General features: G+C 44.8%; 1 protein-coding gene across 1 annotated transcript in view; it reads left to right on the forward strand.

The window, feature by feature from the left end:
• MNS1 (meiosis specific nuclear structural 1) overlaps window positions 1–23,827 on the forward strand; it is a 240,942-nt gene that overhangs the window by 170,550 nt on the left and 46,565 nt on the right. The window contains exon 6 of the mRNA XM_085644126.1: window positions 19,888–20,104. Coding sequence (XP_085500252.1) covers window positions 19,888–20,104 — 217 coding nt within the window. The remainder of the gene's footprint in view (window positions 1–19,887; window positions 20,105–23,827) is intronic.

Consider the following 23,827-nt stretch of genomic DNA (forward strand, 5'->3'; position numbering starts at 1 on the left):
GGTTTGGAAGGTGATCTAGAAGCTAAACTGAGAGCATATTTTCTGTAAATTCACATTATCTTTCTCAGTCATGTGAGAATGAAGTCTGACATTCTCAGTAAAACATGTACATCCAACAAGGGCAGAGAGTGTCAGTTGATTCCTTTGTGTTCTACTGCAGCTTCCCAGAGTGTTCTAAAGAACAACTAGAGCGCTAACAGTCCTACTTATGACAAACGTATGGCACACCTGAAGCCATCTTGGTTGAAATAAAGTGGTAACTCTTAAAACACTTAATTTAAAAAGGAACAAAATGAGGGGGTTCATTTTGCCATAGAAAGTATGATTAGTTCTGCAGAAAAAAGAATTGGGGCACATTTTGACTTCTCAAATCCTCTTCTATTTCATAAACAAATTCTGACATGCAGACTGAAACATGCACTTTGAATACCAGCAGCAGACTTCCCTGGTGAGCAGTAGTTTTACTACAGTGATCTAATGAGCAACTAGAGTGCTAACATTCAGAATTTATGGCAAATGTGTGACACATCTGAATGCCTTCTTGATGGAACCAAAATAAAAAACTGAAAGTATTTCCCACGGAGGAGACTGCAGTAAATGAGGAAATTAGGAAACTTCATAACAAATAAATCTCTCAAGATGGCCACCAGAGACAAAAGAGCCCAAATGTAGCCCAAATATCACCCAGATGTAATCCAAGTATAGCCCAATGACAGAATGTCCCAGAGTGTTCTTAAGAACAACTAGAGCGCTTACTGTCTTACTTATGACAAAAGTATGGCACACCTGAAGCCATCTTGATTGGAATAAACTGGTAACACTTAAAACATTTAATTTAAAAAGGAACACAATGAGGGGGTTCATTTTGCCATAGAAATTATGATTAGTGCTGAAGAAAGAAAAATTAGGGCACATTTTGAGTGACTTCTAAATCCTCTTCTATTTCATTAAAAAATTCTGATATGCAGACTAAAACATGCACTTTTAATACCAGCAGCAGACTTCCGTGGTGAGCATTAGCTTTACTACAGTGATCTAATGAGCAACTACAGTGCTAACATTCAGAATTTATGGCAAATGTGTGACATATCTGAATACATTCTTGATGGAATCAAAGTAAAAAACTGAAAGCATTTCCTACTGAGGAGACTGCAGTTAATGAGGAAATTAGGAAACTTCATAACAAATAAACCTCCCAAGATGGCCACCAGAGACAAAAGAGCCCAAATGCAGCACAAATATCACCCAGATGTAGCCCACATGTAGCCCAATGACAGAAGTGTGCAAAACACTTATTTTTTGTGTATTTGCAGTTTTATATAGTGCAGACCTGTCAGGTATTGGAGTGCTTTACATGAGCATTGGTTACATCACACAAGATCAAATTCATTTTGGTTGTAGACATGGGGAGATTAAGTGATTTGACCAGAATCACAATGTTTAGCTGAAGCAGAAACTCCAACCTGGTTCCCCAGTTGCAAAGTCTGCAGCTCTGGAAGTAGCACCACATCCTCTCCCCTAAGTGCAACATTTAATCAAGTGGTCAACTGGATCAAAAAACATAAAGATTACAAATAATGTAAAAGTTCTTTGTCACTATTTGAAAACTCGTAAAATATGTCCTCATTTTAGTTTTTTAGAGCACTATCCATAATTTTGATGCAAATAAGACCCTCTCATATAAGTAATTTCTAAAGGAAATACTCTAGGTATTACAGTTTTGAATACATCAAGATGACGTCAGGCGTTCCACACTTTTTTAACGAATATAGAATGTTAGCAATCTAGTTGTTCATTGGGATACTGTTGAGAGGCAGAGGCCAGGGGCACGGACTCTGAAAATTGAAGGCAGGTAGGAGAGTGCAGAGGCAACAATTTGACCACACTGGGCAGGCAGGAAGGGCAGTGGCAGCACAACAGACTATGGAGGGCAGTGGAAAGGGGGGCAGGGGCAACAAACCACCAATACAGGACTGGCAAGAGAGGCTGTGGCAATATAATAGACCATTGTGGGCAGAAGGAAGAGGCAGTGGTAGTACAACCATACATGCCAACAGGCCCGTTTCAGCCAGGAAACGTCCAATGTTTTTAAGCTCAAATGTGCTTTATTTGATCTGTCTCCTGTCTACAATCTCCTCTTTTTCAATGTAACTCAAAGGGGAAAATCAATACCCCAGTTTTTTTTCAAAATCTCCCTATTACCAAGTTCAAAATGTTCGCAAGTATGGTACATTGGATCATGGTAGGCAGGAGGAATTGGGGTAGGGACATGGACTCGGATAGCAGAGGACAGGAGGGACATGGAGAGGTGCACCAAACTGACCCTACAGGGCAGGCATCAGGGTATGCAGCAGCACAATACACCACACAGCGCATGCGGGACGGGAGTACAGCACAACAATCCATAGAAAGCAATAGGGAGGGGACAGGACCATGCACATGGACAACAGAGAACAGAGGGGAAAGAGGCAATGGTAGCTAGCTGACCATAATGGACAGACAGGAGAGAAAGCTGCAGCATAACAGACCATAAAGGGCAGGAGGGACTGATCAGGGGCATTACAATGGAACAGACAAGCCCGGAGGGAGGGAATAGGGGTCTGCACATGGAAACAGAGGGCTGGGGGCAAGGAGGCATGGCAGGAGCAGCAAGATGACCATGGAGGTCAGGCAGGATGGGCACTAGAAACAAGACACACCATGGAGAGCAACAATGAGACTATGATGGCATACACACAGACCATGGAGGGAAGGTGGGAGGTGGGCAGGGGCAGCTAGCTGACCACACAGTGAAGGTGGGAGGGGCCATGGCAGCACAGAAGACCATGCATGGCAAGCGGGAGGGTTAGTGGCAGCACAATGGCTATGATGGGCAAGAAGGAGGGTGCAGGGGCATGCAGAAAGGACCATGGAGGATAGAAGGGAGGGTCAGGACCTGGGCACAGACAAGAGAGTTCAGGGGAAGAGGCCCTCACAACAGACCGCGCAGGGCAGGCAGGAGGAGCAGTTGCAGCACAACAGACCAGGGAGGGCAGAAGGGTGTGGCAATAAAATGGACCATGGAGGACAGGAGGAAGGGGATAGGGGCATGGCATGTGGACAGGCAGGGTGGAGGTGGCAGGGACAGGTTACAGTCATCTGACAATGCTAGGCAGGTGGGAGGGGAGTGGCAGCTCAACAGAACACTCAGAGTAGATAGGAGTGGCAGTTCCATGGAACATGGCGGGCAAAAAGGATGGAGCAGGGGCATGCACAAAGACATCAAAGGGCAGGGGGAAGGAGAATTAGGGGCAGCAAGCTAAGCACAGAGGCTAAGCAGGAGGTCAATGATGGGTCATAGAATTGGGCAATGGAGGGCAGGAGGAGTGGACTGGTACATCATGCTAAATGGAGGGCATTGGCAGCACATCAGACCATGCATGGCAGGAGGGAGGAGGCTAGTCCATGGATTCAGACAACAGAGGATAGGGAGGAGGTGGATAGGGCAGCAAGCTAACTGTTCAGAGAAGGTGGGTATTAGGAACTTTATTGTTTTTAAAATGTGTGTCTGTGCGAACTACTTAAAATATGAACAAGTATGCAGCATAATCTCACTTTTATTCAGGAAGAAGCGGACGTTTGTGACTGTGACTCCGGGCTCACTTGGCAGAAACACCCCCTGACCCTCCACCCCCCATCGCAAAATGTAATGCCCATGAAAAGGGTAGGTGGACGCAGTGTTATATAGAACATAGTCCTGAGAGCAAGATTGAAAATGAAAACTAGATATGTATATGGTATAAACTATGCACCAAAAAGTGTGATATAAGATGAACCGGGGCGTGAAATATAATATGCAATACATTGTGCGCAATGACAGATTCATTGGAGAGCGCGAGATAGCACAGGCACTAGCGCGTGCTATGCAATATGCGCCTTGGAGTGTAATATGCACAGAGCAGTGTTGTGTAACCTAACTAGTCTCTAAAGTTGTAATATAAAATATGTGCTGGGGAGTGTAACGTTGCATATGCACTGTGACAAAGATATGGATCCCAGATTGTAATATGTATGGCATAGCGCTGTGCGTTATAACATAGGCATCGAGGAAGGCACGTTAGATGGGGCAATATAACCCGTGCGAAGGCAAGTGTGGCATGACATATTCACGGGGTGGTGTTACAGTGCACATGGGCTAGAGAGTGTCATAGCATACGCACTAGCTGGTGGAATACAACACAGAGGTGTGAGGCACTCGGTGGGCACTGGTGGGTGTAACACAGCATTGGGCTCAGCCAGGAGCACGCTGTGACTCTCAAGTGAGGTTCGTCTCCTTTCCAGAGAGTAAAATAAAAATTATTACACATCCAGCAGTGGATGTGTGTTTTATTAACCGTGAGGGGGGTTTCTTGCATTGTTTGGTCGAATTTTTGTCGAATCCCCTTTGAATGGCTTGGTGTGCGTGTATATTAAATGTGCCCGTCAATAGCTACCCATGTTTGTATAAATAAACGACAAGGGTGTCTACTTGGAGAGTACCCACTGGCGGGGGCGCCGGGATTAGGCACGGTAGGGCGTCAGACATGTCAGAGGTTCACTAGCGGTGTAAATACATTCCATGTGGATTCATTCTATGCATAGTCGCCTTTTAATGAATATCACGCAAATCGTCATGGTGATAGGTACATACGGTTTATCCAGCATGTCCTAGGTGTTTCTATAAATATATATTTTTTTAAAAATAATAAAAAACAAAGGCCGGCCCCGGGGGATGGGGTCCCCGGGGCCATAAGTGGCCTGAGGAGGGGGGCAACGCAGCCCCCTTCTAAAGAATGTTTTTAAAAAAAAGGCCAAGACCCGGGGGTCAACAAGAAAAATTAGGGTGCAGGCCCTGGGGGATGGGGTCCTCAGGGCCAGTAAATTAGAAAAAGAAGGGGGACCACACAGCCCTCCTTCTTAATAAAATAAATAAAAGACCGGCATCGCGCTGGAGGCCACGCCCCCTCCTTGCAGCACTCTGCAAACGCGCCCCCTGGCCAGTTGTAAGTTGGGGAATTAATTCCCCTTCAATACTGAGGGTCCCTGAGGGCCAACTAGCCCAACAGGTATCTCCAGTATGCGCCAGGGAGCTGCGTTGCAGACAGGTGTTCTGAGGCCACGCCCCTTTTTACACCTCTATGCAACGCAGCTCTGTGGCGCTTACTGGAGGTACCTAGTGGGCTAGTTTGACCCCAGGGACCCTTAGGATTCAAGGGGACTTAATCTCTCAATTTAGAACGGCCACAGGGCACGTTTACACAGTGGTGAAGGGAGGGGACGGGGCCTAAGGTGACGTGTGCAAACACGCCCTGTGGCACGTTTTAAGTTGGGGGAATAATTCCCTTTCAATCCTGAGGGACCCTGTGGGCCAACTAGCCCACCAGGTGCTTCCAGTAAGCGCCACTGCTCTGCGTTGCAGAGAGGTGGTGCAGGCCGTGCCCCTTTTTTCACCTCTCTGCAATGGCGCTTACTGGACGTACCTAGTGGGCTATTTTGCCCTTAGGGATCCTCAGGATTCAAGGGGACTTAATCTCCCAACTTAAAAAACGGCCACAGGGCGTGTTTACACAGTGGGGAAGGGGCCTGAGGTGACGAGTGCAAACACGCCCTATGGCGCGTTTTAAGTTGGGGAAATAATTCCCCGTCAATCCTGGGGGGCCCCTGGGGGCCAACTAGTCCACCAGGTGCTTCCACTAAGCGCCACTGAGCTGCATTGCAGAGAGGTGGTCCAGGCCGTGCCACTTTTTACACCCCTCTGCAACGCAGCTCTGTGGTGCTTACTGGAGGTACCTAGTGGTCTAGTTGGACCCTAGGGACCCTCAGGATTCAAGGGGGCTTAATCTCCCAACTTAAAACGGCCACAGGGCGTGTTTACACAGTGGGGAAGTGAGGGGACGGGGCCTGAGGTGATGTGTGCAAACACGCCCTGTGGCGCGTTTTAAGAGGTAGTTTTAATCCCCTGCCCTATTATATACTAGGGGCTTACAGAGGAGGTCATGCTGATCACAGGGGGACCCCAACGCATAGTGTTCCCTAGTGTATGTAGGTGTTTCCACTGTATTCTGAGTGTCTTTTAACATAGCACTGGCTCTAGGACTGGTTAGTCAGACTCAGTTACCACCAGGATCCATCTGAAAAGGTTGAGGGTACAGGATGATTTTGCAACAAGCCTTCTTTCTGCTCTTCTGTTTGTTCTCTCTGCACGTTATCCTTCTTCCTGCACTTTTCTTCATCTTTGAGGACTTCTGTTGCTTCTTTCTGCATTTCTGTTTTTTCTTCTTTCTTCACATGTCCTATCTCTGTAGGCATAGTTAGAAATTAGCATTTAAAAAACCTTTGAAATTCACTGAAAAAACCATAGGTTTCAGGCACGTTATAGTTAGAAATTAGCATTTAAAAAACCTTTGAAATTCACTGAAAAAACCATAGGTTTCAGGGGCGTTATAGATAGCTGGACTTTTCACTCGTACAAAGTATTGAAATTCCCCTGTTATAGTTAGTTCAGCTAACTATAACTTGCGCGCCCGCAATGCATTGCTGATGACGTCACATATAACATCACTCATGACATGGTCAGTGACATCACTCATGACATCATCCTTGTGATAGAGTGGCAGACCTCCTCTCCCCCTAATATAACCTATGATACTCACATTCAAAAATAGAAACTAAAATTTTCAAAACAATGGTCATACCAATATCAGTTACAACAACCTATTCAGTAATTCTAAATCCACATACACATCCACTCATTCACCAACAGTCCTATACAGTCAATCATACATGTACTCACTCATCATATGTACTCATACACCTATACATCCTGTTACACAACGCCACTCATCCATAGAGTTACTCACACACATAGTCACTCATGCTAATAAAGAATCAAACATCCATTTACTTACATATACAGTTATACACACACCACCACACTTACTTCTACAGAAACTTACACATACTTAGTCTTTTAAACAATCACTTATAGAAACACATACTTATTCATACAGGAACTCTTTCAATCTCTCACTCTCACATATACTCACTTATATACACCAATAGTCACATATACTAGTTTAAAACATATGTAGTTACTCATAAAGACACTAGTGAGACAGTCATTCACTCACTAACACACCCATGCACACACTCATCCACCCATACAGTCCTGCGCACACATGCTGTCTTCAACACATACAAACAGTGAGTCACTCATTCATGCACCTATGCACTACGTAATATCCCCCACCGAACCATACAGACACTCATACTGATACTCAAAAAACCAACTAATAACCTATATAGACACTCATGTAGCTACTCACCAACCCATGCAGCCACTTATACACAAAGTGAGAGACTAATACAGATATTTACATATTTAAACATTACTCACTAAGCCATGTATTCACTAAGATACACTTAATCAGTTATACAATCAATTTTTCAAAAAAAATTCACCCATTTAGACACTTACATACCCATTTATTCTTCCATCAACCTTGAGATATACATATATAAAACATATGTAATTTTCAGATAAACACACATTCACTGGATGATGTCATCAGTGATATCATCAGTGATGTCATGAGTGATGTCACTGACCATGTCATGAGTGATGTAATATGTGACGTCATCAGCAGTGCATTGCGGGCGCGCGAGTTATAGTTAGCTGAACTAACTATAACGTGGGAATTTCAATAGTTTGTATGAGTGAAAAGTCCAGCTAACTATAACGCCCCTGAAACCTATGTTTTTTTCAGTGAATTTCTAAGGATTTTTAAATGCTAATTCCTAACTATAACGTGCCTGAAACTATGGTTTTTTCAGTGAATATATATATATATATATATATATATATATTACCTACTGGCGGTCGCCAGTAGGTAGTTATAGTTAGGACCCCTTTTCCATAGGAAATCCGCAACATTCTATTTTGAATAACTTTGGCGCCGGTCGACGAATCCTCGCGAATTTCTCAAAATAGGTGGGGCGCTACGCTCCGCTCCTACCCTGAAAGTCTCGGGGGGGATTCGTCAAGCGGGGGCTGAGATAAAAGGGGGGTCCCAAAACGCGTTTTTCCCATGCATTTTTCCATAGGACCTTTAGACAGGGCTACAGCCCGAACGGCTGAACAGAATTACTAGAAATTTGGCAGAGAGGTAGTCCTCAGGTCAAGGAAGTGCCTTTTGTAGGTTTGGTGTAAATCTGTTCAGTAGATTCTGAGAAAATAGCCTTTAAATCAATATATATATCTGAGCCAGCTTACGGTACGCTTACCGTAAGCTTACCGTACGCGTACGGTGGCGTGCGCGAGCGCGATTCTGATTGGCTGTTACATCTAAGTAAACATTCGAATCGGTCGAAACCAGGAAGCGGCGGCCGCCATTTTCTCTCTCGCACTCTGAGGGGGTGGCTGTAAACAAAGGCAAAAAACATATAAAGGGGCTGTTTAGACAGCGCCCATGCACATAGCCATGTTAGTTGAGTCCTCAAAGGCCAAAAACGGTAAATTTTTATTTTTTGAAAATTTCGCCGATTACGCTTACGGTGCGCTTACGCTAAAAATTTTAATAAAAAAAAAAAACTCTCTGTGCATGGCATATTATTGTCATCACTTACAAATTAAATTTAACAGATTACCTATCACAAGGAAGCGCATAATATGTCCTCCATGTGTGCACGGTGCGTAACGTGGGCACGCGATGCGCGTAGCGCACTGCGTGCCCACCTTGCGTGTACGGCACTAACTGCGTAAAGTGGGCGCGCGGTGCGCGAAGCGCACCGCGTGCTCACCGTGCGCGCACGGTGCGCGAAGCGCACCGTGCGCTCACGGAACGAACTGCGTTAAGTGGGCGTGCACGCCACGAATGGCGTAAAGTAACTTAGCATTTAAAAAACCGTACAAATTCACTGAAAAAACCATAGGTTTCACACACGTTATAGTTACGAATTAGCATTTAAAAAACCTTGCAAATTCACTGAAAAAACCATAGGTTTCAGACATGTTATAGTTAGCGGAAATTTTACTGATAAAAAACCAATGAAATTCCCCCGTTATAGTTAGTGCAGGCAACTATAACTCACGCGACCGCAATCTTCTGCTGATGACATATGTGTCTTTATGAAAAAAAAATATTTCTAATATATGTATAGCTAAAAATTTATGGAAGAAGACATGGGCAAATAAGTGTCTAAATACAGTATTAGCATCAGCAGAGGATTGCGGTCGCGTGAGTTATAGTTGCCTGCACTAACTATAACAGGGGAATTTCATTGGTTTTTTTATCAGTAAAATTTCCGCTAACTATAACATGTCTGAAACCTATGGTTTTTTCAGTGAATATATATATATTTAGTATACTATGTATACATGTGAAAATGTGTCGGTCCGCCCGTTTGCGTCGTTGCACGGAAAAAATGGGTGGTACTGACGTCAGCACACAGACTAGGTCCTCTTATGGCTCCGGTGACGTCATGCGGAGTCGCGAGCGGAGCCATGGCATTGTGATGTCCTCGTCGACGTGGGAGAGCTAGGAAAGAATTTCCGCGGAATGCTGGTGCAGGGGGTATTCAGAAGGTGAGGAATCCACAGGCAGATATCTTATTCACCAGAAAAAGCATTACCGAAGGTAAGTAACTTGTTCATTTGGGCTTCCAGTGTAGCAAGAAAGCGGTCCGAAAGGTTACCCAGTACCTGATCTGATATTCTTTCCCTCCTGGGCTTCTTTGGGGGGCGACGAAGTGTGTTAGACTGCTGCGATGTTTTTTTCAACTCCCGTTCCATTGGTGTTACCTGAGACGGAGAGGCGGTCGCCCTTGTGTGCACTTGTTCGCGAGCACGGTTTGCTATGCGGATCTTCAGTTTCTCAGACATCTTTGAAAAGCGGGCTGGACGGGGGATTATCTCCCTCTGTTACTGATATCTGTGGGACAATTCACTAAAACTTCATCTCCTTGTGTCCTGATGAAAAATAGGATTGAAGTGTCTTCTCGATGCACTGATCCGCTCAACTTAGCCCTGAGCAGGAGTACTACCTACTGGTTTTTAGCCCAGCAGCATGTGATGTCTCTTGGCCTGAACTGTGTAGGGTCGTAGAGAACTTATCGGACGCCCATGAACACAGTGGGGACGGTGGTTAAATTCCTTGAAGAGGTATCTTAGAAAAGTATTCACTGATCAGTCCCTGATGCGCATTTAGGTCAGATATTATGGCCATAGATGTACCTCCTTGGCAGATCTCTTCTCTCCTTGATTTCTCAACATATTATGGGTAGAGGCACAGAGCACAGACTTCAGGGGGGTGGATATAGGTGTGAGGGAGGTGTTTAGGAGAGCATTGGCTTTTTTCTGTGACAATGCTTTCCTTTTGGGCATTTTGCCAGATCTTTGCTTGAAGCTTTAGACTCTGTTTAGGCCGTGCTCTGGAGCTGGATGAGATTGCACAGTTCCCCTTTTGCTCAGGTGTTTCTCTCCTACTGTTTGATCTAGGCTCTCATGCTATGAACTGTGATCTTAGTAGTAATAAATATCGTATGTACAAAGTCTGTAGGAAAAGTTTGTTTAAGTTAAGATTCAGCTGCGGAGTAGGGGTAGCAGAATAGGTCCATGGGTATGCGGCCAATGGGAAGGGCAGGCTGAGGCAGGGGAGCATGCCTGTTCTGCAGACCAGGGCTTTCCCCATACATTGGGGTATAAACCTGCTACTACCTCGTTGCACTCCACATGCGCCCTTACCACTGACATACGTTGAGAGGCTCTGGGCACCATCCACGCTCTGTGTCCAGCCTGATGACCGGTGGCTGCAGTGATCACAAGTAGGGGGGAGTAGAAGGAGCAGGAGGGTGCTCCAAGAGGCTGAGTGTCAGGCAGAGGTGGCCCAGCTGCCAAACACCGCAAAGCAGATGCCACTTCACCACTCAGCACTGATCACAACCCTGGGTAGCGGTAGTAGTGCTGCAGTGCGATGTCCAATCCACCGCAGCCGAAGCCACTACAATCAGGGCCAGCCTGGCCAGGCCACGGCGTGCCGTCTGCAACCACCTTGCGGCTCCCTTGCGGCTTCTCGTAATTTCTGCCACGCCCCTCAGCCATCCTCATCCTGTCCATACGTCTCACATCTGCACACCAGCAAAACCATCCAGGAATAGTGAAAGGCAGCAGCTTCCCCAGAATTTGAGTCTCTATTGTAAGTTGGTAAGTTGTGCATTCCATATTGATTTTGAAGGGACACAAGGTGTAAGTGTCCTGAATCGGATGGAGTAACCTCTTCGACTAATGTTTAGAACCCGTTTGTCGGTCATTTTTGTTGCCCACTCTTCCAGGTGAGACATTAACGCTCTCCCTATGGAAGTGGGTAACCAGAGGTGACAGGGTGTTTGGGTATCATTGCCTATTCCCTGAGAAACATTTCTTCCTGTAGTGTTTGAAGATTTTGGAGGTGTTGGCTTTCTTTTATGATACCTTTGATGGCATTGTGGTGTTTCAGCCTGTTTTTATGGACGTTGATAAGGCCATTTTGCGTGTTGGGCTCTCTGTTGGAAAAAACAACTCTCCTTCAATCTGTACTGTCTATAGCATTTCTTTTGTTCTTCAGGCCCATCCACCTGTCCTATAGTGTTTTAGCTTTGTTTTTCATCCAAAGCATTTCCTCTTTGGTATGCTGACCAAAGTGTGTCATGTCAGAAAAAGGGAGGTTGGCTATTTTTATTGAGCCTCAGGTTTTAAAGAGGATTGTCTTAGCCAGGAAAATCTCCACAAAGAGATACTGTGACTGCCTGTAGCCTGTAGCAGAGTTCTGCTGAGTCCAGAGCAGCACTCATCATTTGATATGAGACTAGGCAGCCTTCATTCACCATTTCCATGAAGTCTTGTTGCTGATATTTTGGCAAGTCTTTGATGAAAGACTTTATGCTGTCTCAAATCTTTCTGGGGTGCCTTCGGAGGAGTGCTGTTGATCTTGTATTTTTTAAGTGAGAGTAAGTAGTTCCACATATTTTCCTGCTGCTTGTATCAATTATTTTGCCCTCTCTCTCTGGTGGAGCAATAGTGTCTTGTGCTGAAGCAGGTCTTTGCCTGACTGCGATTTACCATCATAGAATTTGGTTTTGCTCTGGTCTAAGAAAAGCAGGATACTACTTGAGAGTATTTTTTCAGTAAACAGTGTTACTGCTTTTACTGTAGCGAGATTCTTTCCACGTTATATCAAGTAGTTTCTGGAACTAATGGTAAAGGAGGTGTAGGAGCTGCTGGCTGTAAGTTGGAATGTTTCTAGAATCACCGACAATCATGATATTTTCAAGGGGATGTTTAATTTCAATGCTCCTCTTGCTAGGATATTTTGAAAAGTGATAATGTCTTTAATAGGTAATACTCTAGATGGTGATTGATAGACAATGCTGGAGGTATAAGATGTCACAGCCGTATTGGTTTAAGGTGACGGCAATCTTAAACAATATCTTGTACCTCAAGATAAAAGGGAGCTGTGAGGTCAAGTTTGTCTGCTCCTTTGTTATTTGTGTGGAGTTGGAGGTTTCCACATTCTTGTTAGTGATATAGAACCTTAAACGTTTTTCTTAGTGGAGAAAGGTTTAACGGTGTCAATGGAGTCTGTACCGGATCCTCAAAAGGGATTATCAGATTTATAGGCCAATATAGTAGTGTAGCTGGATCCAGTGACAATGCTTGACATAAGCGAGTAGGAGTTTAATTTTCTTTTTTTTTTTTTAAATAATTATATTTATTTGCATGGAAACCAAAAAGAAAACAGGTGAAATTTGGTGCAAGCATGATGGTAAAAAAGGTACATTGGCACGTAGCGCTAAGTTTCCAATCAAGTTCTCATGTTTCCCCATACCATCCCTAGCAACTCTTTAAACAGCAAAAATGTCCATCCTCTTCCTGTCCCTAGCAATTTGAGTGGCACTTACAACAGGAGTACACAAATTTCTCTTGATGGGCATTCCGTTTTCACCCATAACTTGGTCCATTTGGCCTGACAACCTCTACTTTCATTGACTGCCTTTTCCGCTTGCCTACACCAGTTCATGTCCCTCTTCCAGTCGCTTAATTGCGGTGCAGTATCAGTGCTCCAAAGCCTGGCTATGTTGAGTTTGGCCTTCATCAGTCTCAAAGTAGACTAGAGGTACTCCATATAGGCAAGATCTGTTTTGCCCCAAATGTTCTGGAGACACCATTTTTCTGAGGTCTCCACCCTACCGCCACAAACACTATTAAGAAAGTTTACCACTGCAATCAAAAACCCCTGGAGCACTGGGCAGCTCCATATAATATGATAAAACATGCCTTCTTGTCCACACTTCGTGGGGCAGACTGCCATATCTATTTTACCCATTTTCACTAGTGCTGTGGCTGCGTAGTAACACCTATGAAGGATCTTAAGTTGGATGAGATGAAAGTGCAAGCATTTGGCCACCTCCCATGAGGAAGCGAAGGCCTCGGGCCACTCATCCTCCTCCAAACCATCCACGCCCCTCTCCCAGGCCTCCTACAGTCGAGTCATAGTATTAGGGGAGTTATTTAACAGTTTCTGGTATGAGAGTTAAATCGCGTCTTTGACAAGGTATTCATTCATCCAGTAGTCTGTCTTCGAGATGGGATGACTCCGGAGGGTCTTCTCCCTTCGAAATTACATTATACAGGCATGGCAGATTTGCAAATATCTATAGGCCTCTGTTGGCTCCAGTTGGTAGCCGTTTTGCAATTCGGCATAGAGGAGTACTTTCCCATTTCTCAACAAGTCACCCACCCGAGACAGACCTATAATGTCCCACTTGTCGAAGCCCCTCTGCATGGCCAGGATACCGAGTTGTGCTGTGTCTCACACAGGGGTGTGATGTGTAATCTTTCCCCGCCAACCCATAGCCGCTAAAGGTGTGTGCCACAAGGATATAGTGACGGCCCTAGGGATGAAAAAGGATGTGCGGCATGCACCCCCATAGATGGTTCGCAAATAACCCCAAGGGGCATGTTTCTCCTATCCATCTTGTAAGCTAATTCGTCCTACAGGAAGTGCACTCAATGATTAAGAAGATTGGTTGTGAAGCCCAAAAATTTTCCTGTATATCAGTAAAGGCTATTCCACCATCGTAACAACCACTTGTCAATTTGCGTGTAGGAGGAGTTGATTGTAAGTCCTCTCTGTGCCATTTCCTGGACTGAACTTGATTCCCCTACAGATGAGGATCTTACAGCCTGAGATGCTGTGGAATATATTGTTTGTACTGTAGCAGGTGACAGATCATGCCTTTGACTCTTGTGAGAGTGATGTTGACATTTTTTATCTTGTCGACGCAAACGTGTACTCTTCAATGGCAGTGCAGTCGATGGCATGACGATAAGGTGTGCTCCATGGATCGGTGAGTTTTCTACAGTGAAGGATGTTGACATTGACGGACCAGAGTATTGATGTCTGAGGTTGTCGATCCTTCCGTCGATGGTGAGCAGGTCAGCATCGATGGTCTCAATAGTGTCATCAGTGATCTTAATGGTGATGATAAGAATGGCGTTTTTTTTTCGCTCTACCTCTATGTTGGTCTTTTCAAGGGGATGGAAATGACATGGAGGCTACCCCCATGGCTCCTAACAGGACTCTCAATCGGATTCCTTCTCTGTCTCTTAATGTTCTTTAGATCATTTTGTACTGATTTCAAAGTTGGAGACATACTGAGAGGGAGGCAGACATACTACTCACACTTTGTGTATCTGTCACAGAGAGGGATTGCGTTTTTACTGAAAATCCAGCCAAAAACTGGTGAAAAAGTATTCACTTGACAGGAGTTGTTAAAAGATGTCCAGTTAGATAGATATAATTCTTTTTCAGTTAAGAAAAAATGTTTTGAATGAGGTTAAAAAAAATATCAGCAGTGTTCCTCACGCTCCGGAAGAAAGAACTTGGTAACACAGGCATCTGCCAATACAAGACGTTCTGGGAAGAGGTGTCGTCCAGGTTTCTAAAGAGAAAGGCACCTTTTTTTCTATCGCTATTAAATATAAGCCTTCAGGCTATATTTTTCTTGTTCTCTGCTTAACACTTCACCACAAATTTGGGAGTGCTCTGCTGAACATTCATGAAAGATTAGGCCTTTATAGGCTTTCATTCAACAGATTTATAAAAATTCATGGACAAAGACATTCTTTGATTCTATTTCCATGAAATTAACTATATAGAAATGTATTCTTGGGTCGGCGCACTCACTGAAGATCCTACGATGCAGAAATGTTTGTTACATTTTAATTGCATTTTCATATGGAAAGACAAAACATACCAATCCATAATTTAGAAAAGGAAACCAGCGGTTTGTATAGGAGATTACAAAAATAATAGAAGACCAGAGAGGGAAAGAAGAGATGTAGCTATAGTAGGTAATTGTGAAAGAAATTTAAACCCTAGTAGTAAATCTGGACTAAGAAACCTTTGCCTATACCGGTATAGTGGACAGGACTCTTAGATATATAGAATAAGATATTTCAATTAGTCTCAAGCATACAGCTCCAAGAAATCCTAACTTATCTATGACTGTATTCACCCAGTCTCTGGTTCTCAATTGTATCCTATGTTTTTACTAATTGTATAGCTTGCTCCAAAAAATGTGATCACTTTTTATCTAGTCATGAACTTTGTTTTGTAAATTTCTTTGCTTAATTTAACATTCTCCAGGTTCTCATAATGTATATAGTTGAGTGACCATTGCATCTAGCCTCATATCTATCTCTTGTGGTTGAAGTGAACAAGCAGAAGGAGCATTTAAAATGTCGTAGTTCTCCATCTGGCAGTCCTCGGGAAGAGCGAATTGTAAATGAGGGCTCAACAAAGAAATAGAATACTTTCCCGAATAACATCAAAACAGAAGGAATTGCTGGGCATGAAGCTCATTGAGAGCTAGGTTTCATTTCCTGTATCCACTTTGTTCTCACCCAAAAGGATCAGCACCCCATTGTGCGTAAATATGCACAGGGACGTTGATGTAGGATTCGGAATACCCTTATGAAGTAATGTCCTTTTCAACCCAACATGTCTGGTGACAGCCACCCCAGGATGGTTTCCCCTCTGCTTGCGTGTCCTTGTAGACAAATACACATATGCTCTTTCCCTCTTTATCACCTAATCGAAGGAATGCACCATTCCCCAAACCAGAGTACCCAAGCTCACCCTGTTCTTTGTTACCTGATTTTAGGCAAGCTGACTGGATCCCAAAGACTAGTGAATCCATTCACATCAGAAGTGCTTATTGTTCCCTCTCACAGCCCGTCCAAATCTAGCTGCTAAGTGGGCATCTTTGCATCTTTGCCTGCTAACTGCTACAGGTCTTTGAAGTCTGAAAGAACTCAGGCCTGGTTTCTAAAAACTGCACAGAAAAATGCTATCTTTAAGGCCCGTGGGCCACAAAAGAAAATTGAAACATGATACTACTGGGGCACTCCAATGAGAAACAAGCATTTGCAATGCAAAAGGTCTCGCATTTGCGAGTTTTTGAGCAGCTTTCAATACATTGATGGAGTTAACCAGTCAAGTTGGAAAAAGCATAGTTAGGGGTAATGCAGCTATGTTGACTGATTAAAAAATGGCGGTAGTTCAGGATTGCAAAGGTGTCTACAAAGTTGTAAGGACAGTATGCAAATGGCCTGAAACAGGATCGAGGGGTAGGGTTTTGTGAAGTCATTTTAATATATTTTTTTTATTGATTTTCATTACAGTTGGGCAAAATCACAGTACATCACTGGATCCTTGGAGGCCTGGATTACATGTGTTATGAGGTTCAGAAAGTCGGGATGGTGGTCGTTGAAGAGAGGCCAGTGCTAGGTAGTGACTGGTGGCAAGAATGCAAAGAGTCAAGCAAATAATGCACGATGGTGGAAAGTTGGGGTGCCAGTGAAAACACTAGGATGTGTGCCGGAAGGAGGATAAACTGGGAGTGGAGAGCAGGCAAGCCGTGGCTCTGCTTTCCTTGTTGTGGAAGCAGCAGCAGGCGAATGCAGTGCGCTTTGCCCTTTATAAAATTTTCAATAAAAAAAAAAACACAGACCTTGACCGGCGGGGTGCCCTTGTTTTGCAGGTGGCTGATGATCTGCTGCGCCCTGCGGCGCTCATTGCCCTGCCACTTGGCCCACAGGTGCAGGCGGCCTTTCTCCCAGTCAGTGTAGAAGCTGGCATAGAGCGGATGCAGGCAGTTGTCAGCGTGCAACAGCAGCGAAGTCTGGGGTGGACTCTGCTGGCTCCCCCCCTACCAGGCTGCCGCAGGCCTGCTTCTGTAGCTTCACCGGCTCCATGGCTCTGAGGCAGTGCTTCTCAATGCAATCCTGGAAGCTTTGGACTCCCACGGGGGGTAGTACAGTGGGTGTAGGGGGTCTGCTCATGGCTGCAGCGGGCGCCAAGTGCTCTCTCACAGAGAAAAGGCTAGAGGAGGATATGTGCTGGTGACCGGGGAAGAGCGCCAACGGACCACGGGAAAATGGGGGCTGGGCCCACTTTAATCTACCCCTATCTCTCACACATGCTGCAATGGCGCTGAGAGGAAATCCGATGACGGGGCGGGTGGGGTTGGGGTGCTTGGAGATGGGAATGATTTTGCAACACAACCGGGTGTTGCAAAGCATTCAACTTGTGTCCCTGCTGTGCTGTAGCGCTGGGCAATGGAAATTCAATGATGCATGCGCTACATTTTCATGTGTATTGGTGGACAAGAAAGCAGTAGCCCATGTTAATGTAAAAGCAGGCACCCATGTTTTTAATCTGAAAGTGGGAGCTGTGAAAGTTAACTTGTGGTGGGGGAGCGACAGTTGTGAGAGGCGCCATGAGGAAACAATCTCTCAGCATGCTGTGGCGGGGGCGGGGGAGCGCATTCCAGGCGGGGGAGCGGACCCTTTGAAGTATGATGCAGAGGCTGTGGCTACACGTGCACGCGCCAGTGGGCTGAAGCGCTTTCCCAAACGGATTGCATGGCGGCACAATGCACGTGATTGTGCTCGTGCTCGCCATGCAATCCACTTTTGGGAGCACTTTGAAATGCCCCTCTTACTAGAGTCTCGCATAGCGATTGCGTAAACGCAATAGCTAGGCGAGACCTAAAAAAACACATGCTCCAGGTCATTAGTCCTCTGCCGAGATACTCATGGGTGTCCCAGATCCGCCCCCCACCCCACCCAAAAATCACCCCACAAACAGGACCCAGACTTTGCTGTTTCCTTCAAGTCGTTCCCATCTGTCAAACTGATGCTCGGAATCTAATCCGAGTATTTGGTACTTGCAGCCATTATTCATCACCTGCACTTAACTTTTCCTTCTCCTCCCTTACCCTATGTCTTCTTTTCTTCAGCCTTCTCTCTACTTGCTACTGTTGAAAGACCAGGCAGCAATACTGGTGTGCGCCAAGAAGGCACATGGCGGGTGTCTGATGTCACTATGTGTCTTGACGCCAAATGGCTTTGTTTATAAAGTTGCAAAACGGGTTTTCATTTCCATCATCCTCCCACCACCACAAACCTTCCACATGTTATAGCCCGCACCCAGGATATGGTGGTGAGGCATTGTTGAAAAAGAGGTACATTTGCATACAGAGCTGGCGTTTCAAATTACCAGGGTCTAAGAAAGTCGAAAACTAATGGCACAGAGACCTTCCTAGACCGAGGGGTGGATCTTAAAACTGCTTTTGGACTTGTGTGATAGGGTGGACTATTGGTGTGTATTTACCATCCCTGGCACTGCCAAGAACACTTCCAAAATCAGAGCTCCCTTTAATGTCCTGGAGCATTGCTGTGGTTGCATATGGATATTTTATTCTGTGACAAAACACCATAATATCTCTCCACCCCCTCGCTTCCATATTTTTCTCTCCCACTCTTTCATCCTCCTAGTCCCCCACTAATTGTCCCACCGCCATAATATTTGTCCTCCTGCTTTTTTTTCTCCCTCTTGGTCTTGTCTTCTCTTCCTTCGGCGGTGCCTGTCAGTATCCCTCCTTTCTGCCCACCTTCTTTGAAAGTGTGCATTTACATTCGCACACAGCGAACAAATGCTTAACGAATAAATGTCAAACCCCTTAAAAAGTGTTTCATTTTCTACCTCAACCCAATTGTTTTAGATGGACTTCTTAACCCACTTTTAAAATTATACACTAGAGAAACATCTCTGACTTTAGCCTGTGCTGTCATTGTGGCTGATTCGACCTGCACGTCGTCCGCCTCTTGTCAGTGGTTGAGTTGCTGCCGTGTGGCCTCTGCTCTGTTATGTTATACCCAGTGCTTTAATTGAGCACGCGCTCACAGGTACTGGGTACCATTTGGAAGGGAGAGTACCAGCACGTCTCTGCCCTGGTGCAAGGTCGGAAGAGTACATTCACTTCACCAGTAGTAAGTATGTATTCTGTGATAGTGAATACCTGCACTTCGTCTATTTCCATCACCACTTATACTTTTGTTTCCTTGAAGGGCATAACAGCCTTAGAAAAATATAAACCTACGAAGTCCGTGCATTTTGTCTGTTGCTGAAGCAGCCCGTCTTGGCATTATCTGTACAGTTCCACCTACTTTCACAAATACCAAATATCAGCGCCACATGCACCCTCCTTTATTCTCTTTTATTCTAGAATTCATATTTAGGACCTTTTTCCATAGTAGCCGGAGCTTATAGTGAAGATAAATCATCATCTACGCGTCGTCAGGCCTATCATCTTCGTGGTCATAAGGGTCACTCACACCACATTTTTAAACGTCTAACTAGGGTCCAAATCTGCAGTAATTAATCGTATGCATTTGAGCTATATAAAGTATAATTTGAGTAGATGTCGATATGCAACCACACAACGCTACTCTGAAATATAAAGAATGCACTTGTTTTATCGACACAGGGAGAGGCAGCTAAAACTTGAAAAAATGAGTGCAACTCAAAGATACATAGAGGAGTTTAAACAGCAGCAGGCAGAGTGGAGGAGAATGGAACGTCAAAAAATGGAGGCAGAAAACCAGAAAATTATGGAGTTTGCTAACATGCAACAGCGCAGAGAACAAGATCGAATGGCTGAAGTCCGTGAGCGGGAACAGCGGAAACTTGCACTCCAAAACATGGTACGTTATGAACCCTGATTTTTGGTGTTTGTCGGCCTTTGTTCCGCTTGGGAAGCTTTTGCCTTAACACTTCTGTCTTAAGCCGTGTGCGTTGTTACCAAACATTGTCAGCATCTCCCTATATAAGCTCTGTGTCTTGTTTGTGATCGGTTGCATATGTGTAGTCTGTGTGCTTCCCTTGGTGCAAGGGCCTCCCTCTAACCATGTGCCTATCCCTGGCTAGTGGAAGTCAAGGACAGAAGTGTGTAGATGTATGGATGTGCACACCCTCACCCTGGGGAGATGAGAGTAACATAAGGAGTGCGAAAGTACGAGGTCACACAACCAGTCTTGTTTTTTGGTCAATGTGCAGTGAAGGGGACAGCAGGTGTAAGAGGACTAGCCCTGTCTCTGGCTCGTAAGACTTCCTTTACGGTATTGTTTTCATTTCCCGTTTCCATCTGGGTTTTTTTGTTCCAGCTTCCATTGCATCACGTGATAAAGCTTCTGAGGATTCTGCTGCTAACTTACTGTGCTAACAAGTTCTTTATTTTGTTAGTTCCATTTGGGAAACCAAGTTCCAGTTCGCTTCGCTATTTCTGAGGAGGGTTGTACCGAGGAGTGGAGCCTAGCTCTTCCTATGGGGATCTCTCGGAGATGGACCTTCTCCATTCTCCTATTCTCACTAGGGTTCGAACTTCATCCCTACTGATTGCCCGCAGCAATTGAAAAGCAGAAAGCTTGCGGGCCGATGAGCAGTAAGTCCTGCCACAAGAAGAAGTGAAGGAGTGCCCGTTGCCTTAGACCTTACACACACTCTGTCCTGAAGCAAGAAGCGTAGTTAAAAACAAAGGAACCGGGAAGGACCAGTATCAGCCAACCCTGCATCTTAGGATTGCCATCTGCAGCAATCTTGTTGCAGTACCAAACTCAGGTGTATGTGAAACAGACATATGTTCTCCCGATCACCGTCATTCCAGGGTAGAATGCTGCGCTGGAGTGCCTGGACCAGTCCCAAGCTTATTGTCCTTCCTGTCTTCTGGAATGGCAGAAAATCTCGTCATGAATGTATTTAGGGGTACTTATAAAGTGTGTACTTAGCACTACAGATACGTCACTCTAAAGTTCTAAAGAGAATGTTGGGTCCATGGTGATCCAGTCATAGCCATAGTAGCCAGAGTATGTGAAGATGATCATCATCTATGTGTCGTGATGGCTATCATCTTTGTGGTCATTTCTCTACGGGTCACTTACGCCTCTTTATTTGCATTGTCAAATGTCCCATATACTCCTGTGACCACATTTTTACATCTTATCTCCCTGATCAGGCACTGCTGGATCCTATGTTGACTTGTCTTGTCTTCATATATGAACATTTCATTTGCTTATGATCATCCATTATCAGCTCAAACTCCTCCCTAGACACCTTTAGTGTGACTCCATCTAATCATAGGATTTTTTGTGCTGTGAAGTATACATTTAAGACTAGGGCAAGGATTTCTTTCAAGAACGTAAGTCCATAACCTTGGGGAAGATGTATCGCAGTTTGGGTAAAGGAGCTTTTCTGATTAATCGTACAATGCGCCACCAAATTCTCCCATCATGCGTTTGATGTGTCTGGTATTTCCCTGAAGGTAAGTTCTGCTGAATAGAATAGAGGTAGTCCTCTTTCTTTTCTAGTGTCCCACTTTTTCTTTAGAGGTTCAAAAATAGAAGGGATCAGGCTGTCGTGGATGATAGTTGAGTTTATTAATTTTCTTATTATTTAAAGAGTTTTGTTAAGCATGAAAATAACCCTAAAGTGTCAGAGTGAAGTACAAAACAACCAGTTGCACAGTGTATAGAAAAATGTTATTGGTAATAAAACAGTAGTAACAATAAAGTAAAGCTAACAATAGTACAATAAATACCCGACTGTGTAACATTGCCAGAAACATAAGTTAACAAACAAATGTCAACATAGTTGCAGGAACAGACCATTGGAAAAATGTACATCTCTGGATCGATCGCCACAGGAACTCCTGTTGGGCTTATTGCTAGATGGGAGGAGGCCAACCCAATGGATGAATAGTGCCTCCCTGTATGTACAAAACTACCAGGGTCACTGGCAGACGAGAATGACCTTGTAGGGCGCAGGGACAAGTTCAAAGTGGGAAGTATCTTTTCATAATAAATACTTCTGACTCCTTTTCAATGGAACAGCCAATATTTTGGTGCAAATCTCGTATGGGAGGGAGTCCCAGATCCTTGGAGCTTAGTAGGAGAAGCTGCATCCATAAGTCCTCTATTTATTGGTTTTTGGCAGTTTCTGTAGAAAGGAGCTTGAGCTGCGTAAGGAGTGGCTGCCTTTCGAGATGTTTAGACTCCGTCCTTTGATCTATGTCTAAATGAGGCCGAACATTTGGCATCCCCTACCTGGGTTTTCTTGTGTCAAAGGCTTGCTCATAGGCTCAGGACAGTTTTTAATGAAGGGTTAACTCAACTGGAGCGTGGGCTGGAAGGTGTTTTAGTATTTATCTTAGTTGGTCTTGGTCCAGCTTGATCTGCTACATCACGCCCCATATACACAGGACAACAACCAAACCCACGTTTCATTCTTTGGCTGGGCCTCATCAATGAGGTGCAGATTGTGTTCTCCAGCACTTTAATGTATGGGACCCATGTATGGGCATAATGATGCCCCTTATGACTTTTCATTGTCAAAAACAAAAAACATGATGGATGGAGTGCTTGAATTAATCTTAGCCACTTGTATTTAACCTGGGTTGTACTTCCGTCCATCATTTTTAGCTCGGTGCACCACTACGAAGAAAGACCACCCACATACAATTTAGCCTTGGTCCTTCTCTAATAGAAAAAGTTCAGCCTGATCTGCTAGACAACAACACGTCTGTTATACTTGGCATTTTTTGGCGTGTTTTACCTGAGTTTTTTTGCTTTCTGACCTCCCGGTTTTGACTCCGTAGGTGCTGGCTTAGTGTTTCTGCGTACTTTTCTCACTGCTGATCAGTGGGAAAGTGCAAGTGCTCCTGTGGTAAAATGTGTTATAAATTGGTGTTTCCATGATTGGCCTGTTTGATTTATGTGTCAGTCCCTAGTAAAGTGCACTGCGTGTGCCAGGGCCTGTAAATCAAAAGCCGTAGTTGGGCTGCAGCATTGGATTGTGCCACCCACGCGAACTGCCCGTAAAAGGTAATTCGGCCCTGCCATCGCAGAGCCCGTGTGCGGTCTGATGCCACCATGTCAACTGGCAAGTGTCCACACGTGCCAGTCCCCCACCTTCCCTTTTCTTACATGTCTGCCATCCCTATGGTAGGCCCCAGGTACCCCTGTGGGCCAGGTGCGGTGTATGCGAAAGGTAGGACATGCCCTGGTGTGCGTGGCATGTCCTGGTAGCGAATTACGGCCCATTTCGTTTCTCGCTACTGCAAGGCTACCCGTTCCCCATAGGACAGAATGGAAAGTTTGTTTATAACATCTTATAAACATACCTGGCTGTGGAACTAGATAAGAAAATAAAGTTTAGTATGCCTGAACTCAGAATCTAAAGATTCATCTTTTAGAGAAGGTGATTTTTACGTTCTGTGTTTGAAAATACCACTTTTAGAAAGTAGGTATTTTCTTGCTCAGTCATCCCATGTGCCTCTGCTGGAATGTGGATTGCCTGTCTGGGTTTTGGATGACAGAAGGCTGGGGTGCGGGAGTGGCTCCAGATAGTGTAAGTGGGTCAGGAAAGGGCTGAAT

Source organism: Triturus cristatus, chromosome 3_1 (genome assembly GCF_964204655.1).
Source record: "Triturus cristatus chromosome 3_1, aTriCri1.1, whole genome shotgun sequence".
In the NCBI taxonomy this organism is placed as follows: domain Eukaryota; kingdom Metazoa; phylum Chordata; class Amphibia; order Caudata; family Salamandridae; genus Triturus; species Triturus cristatus.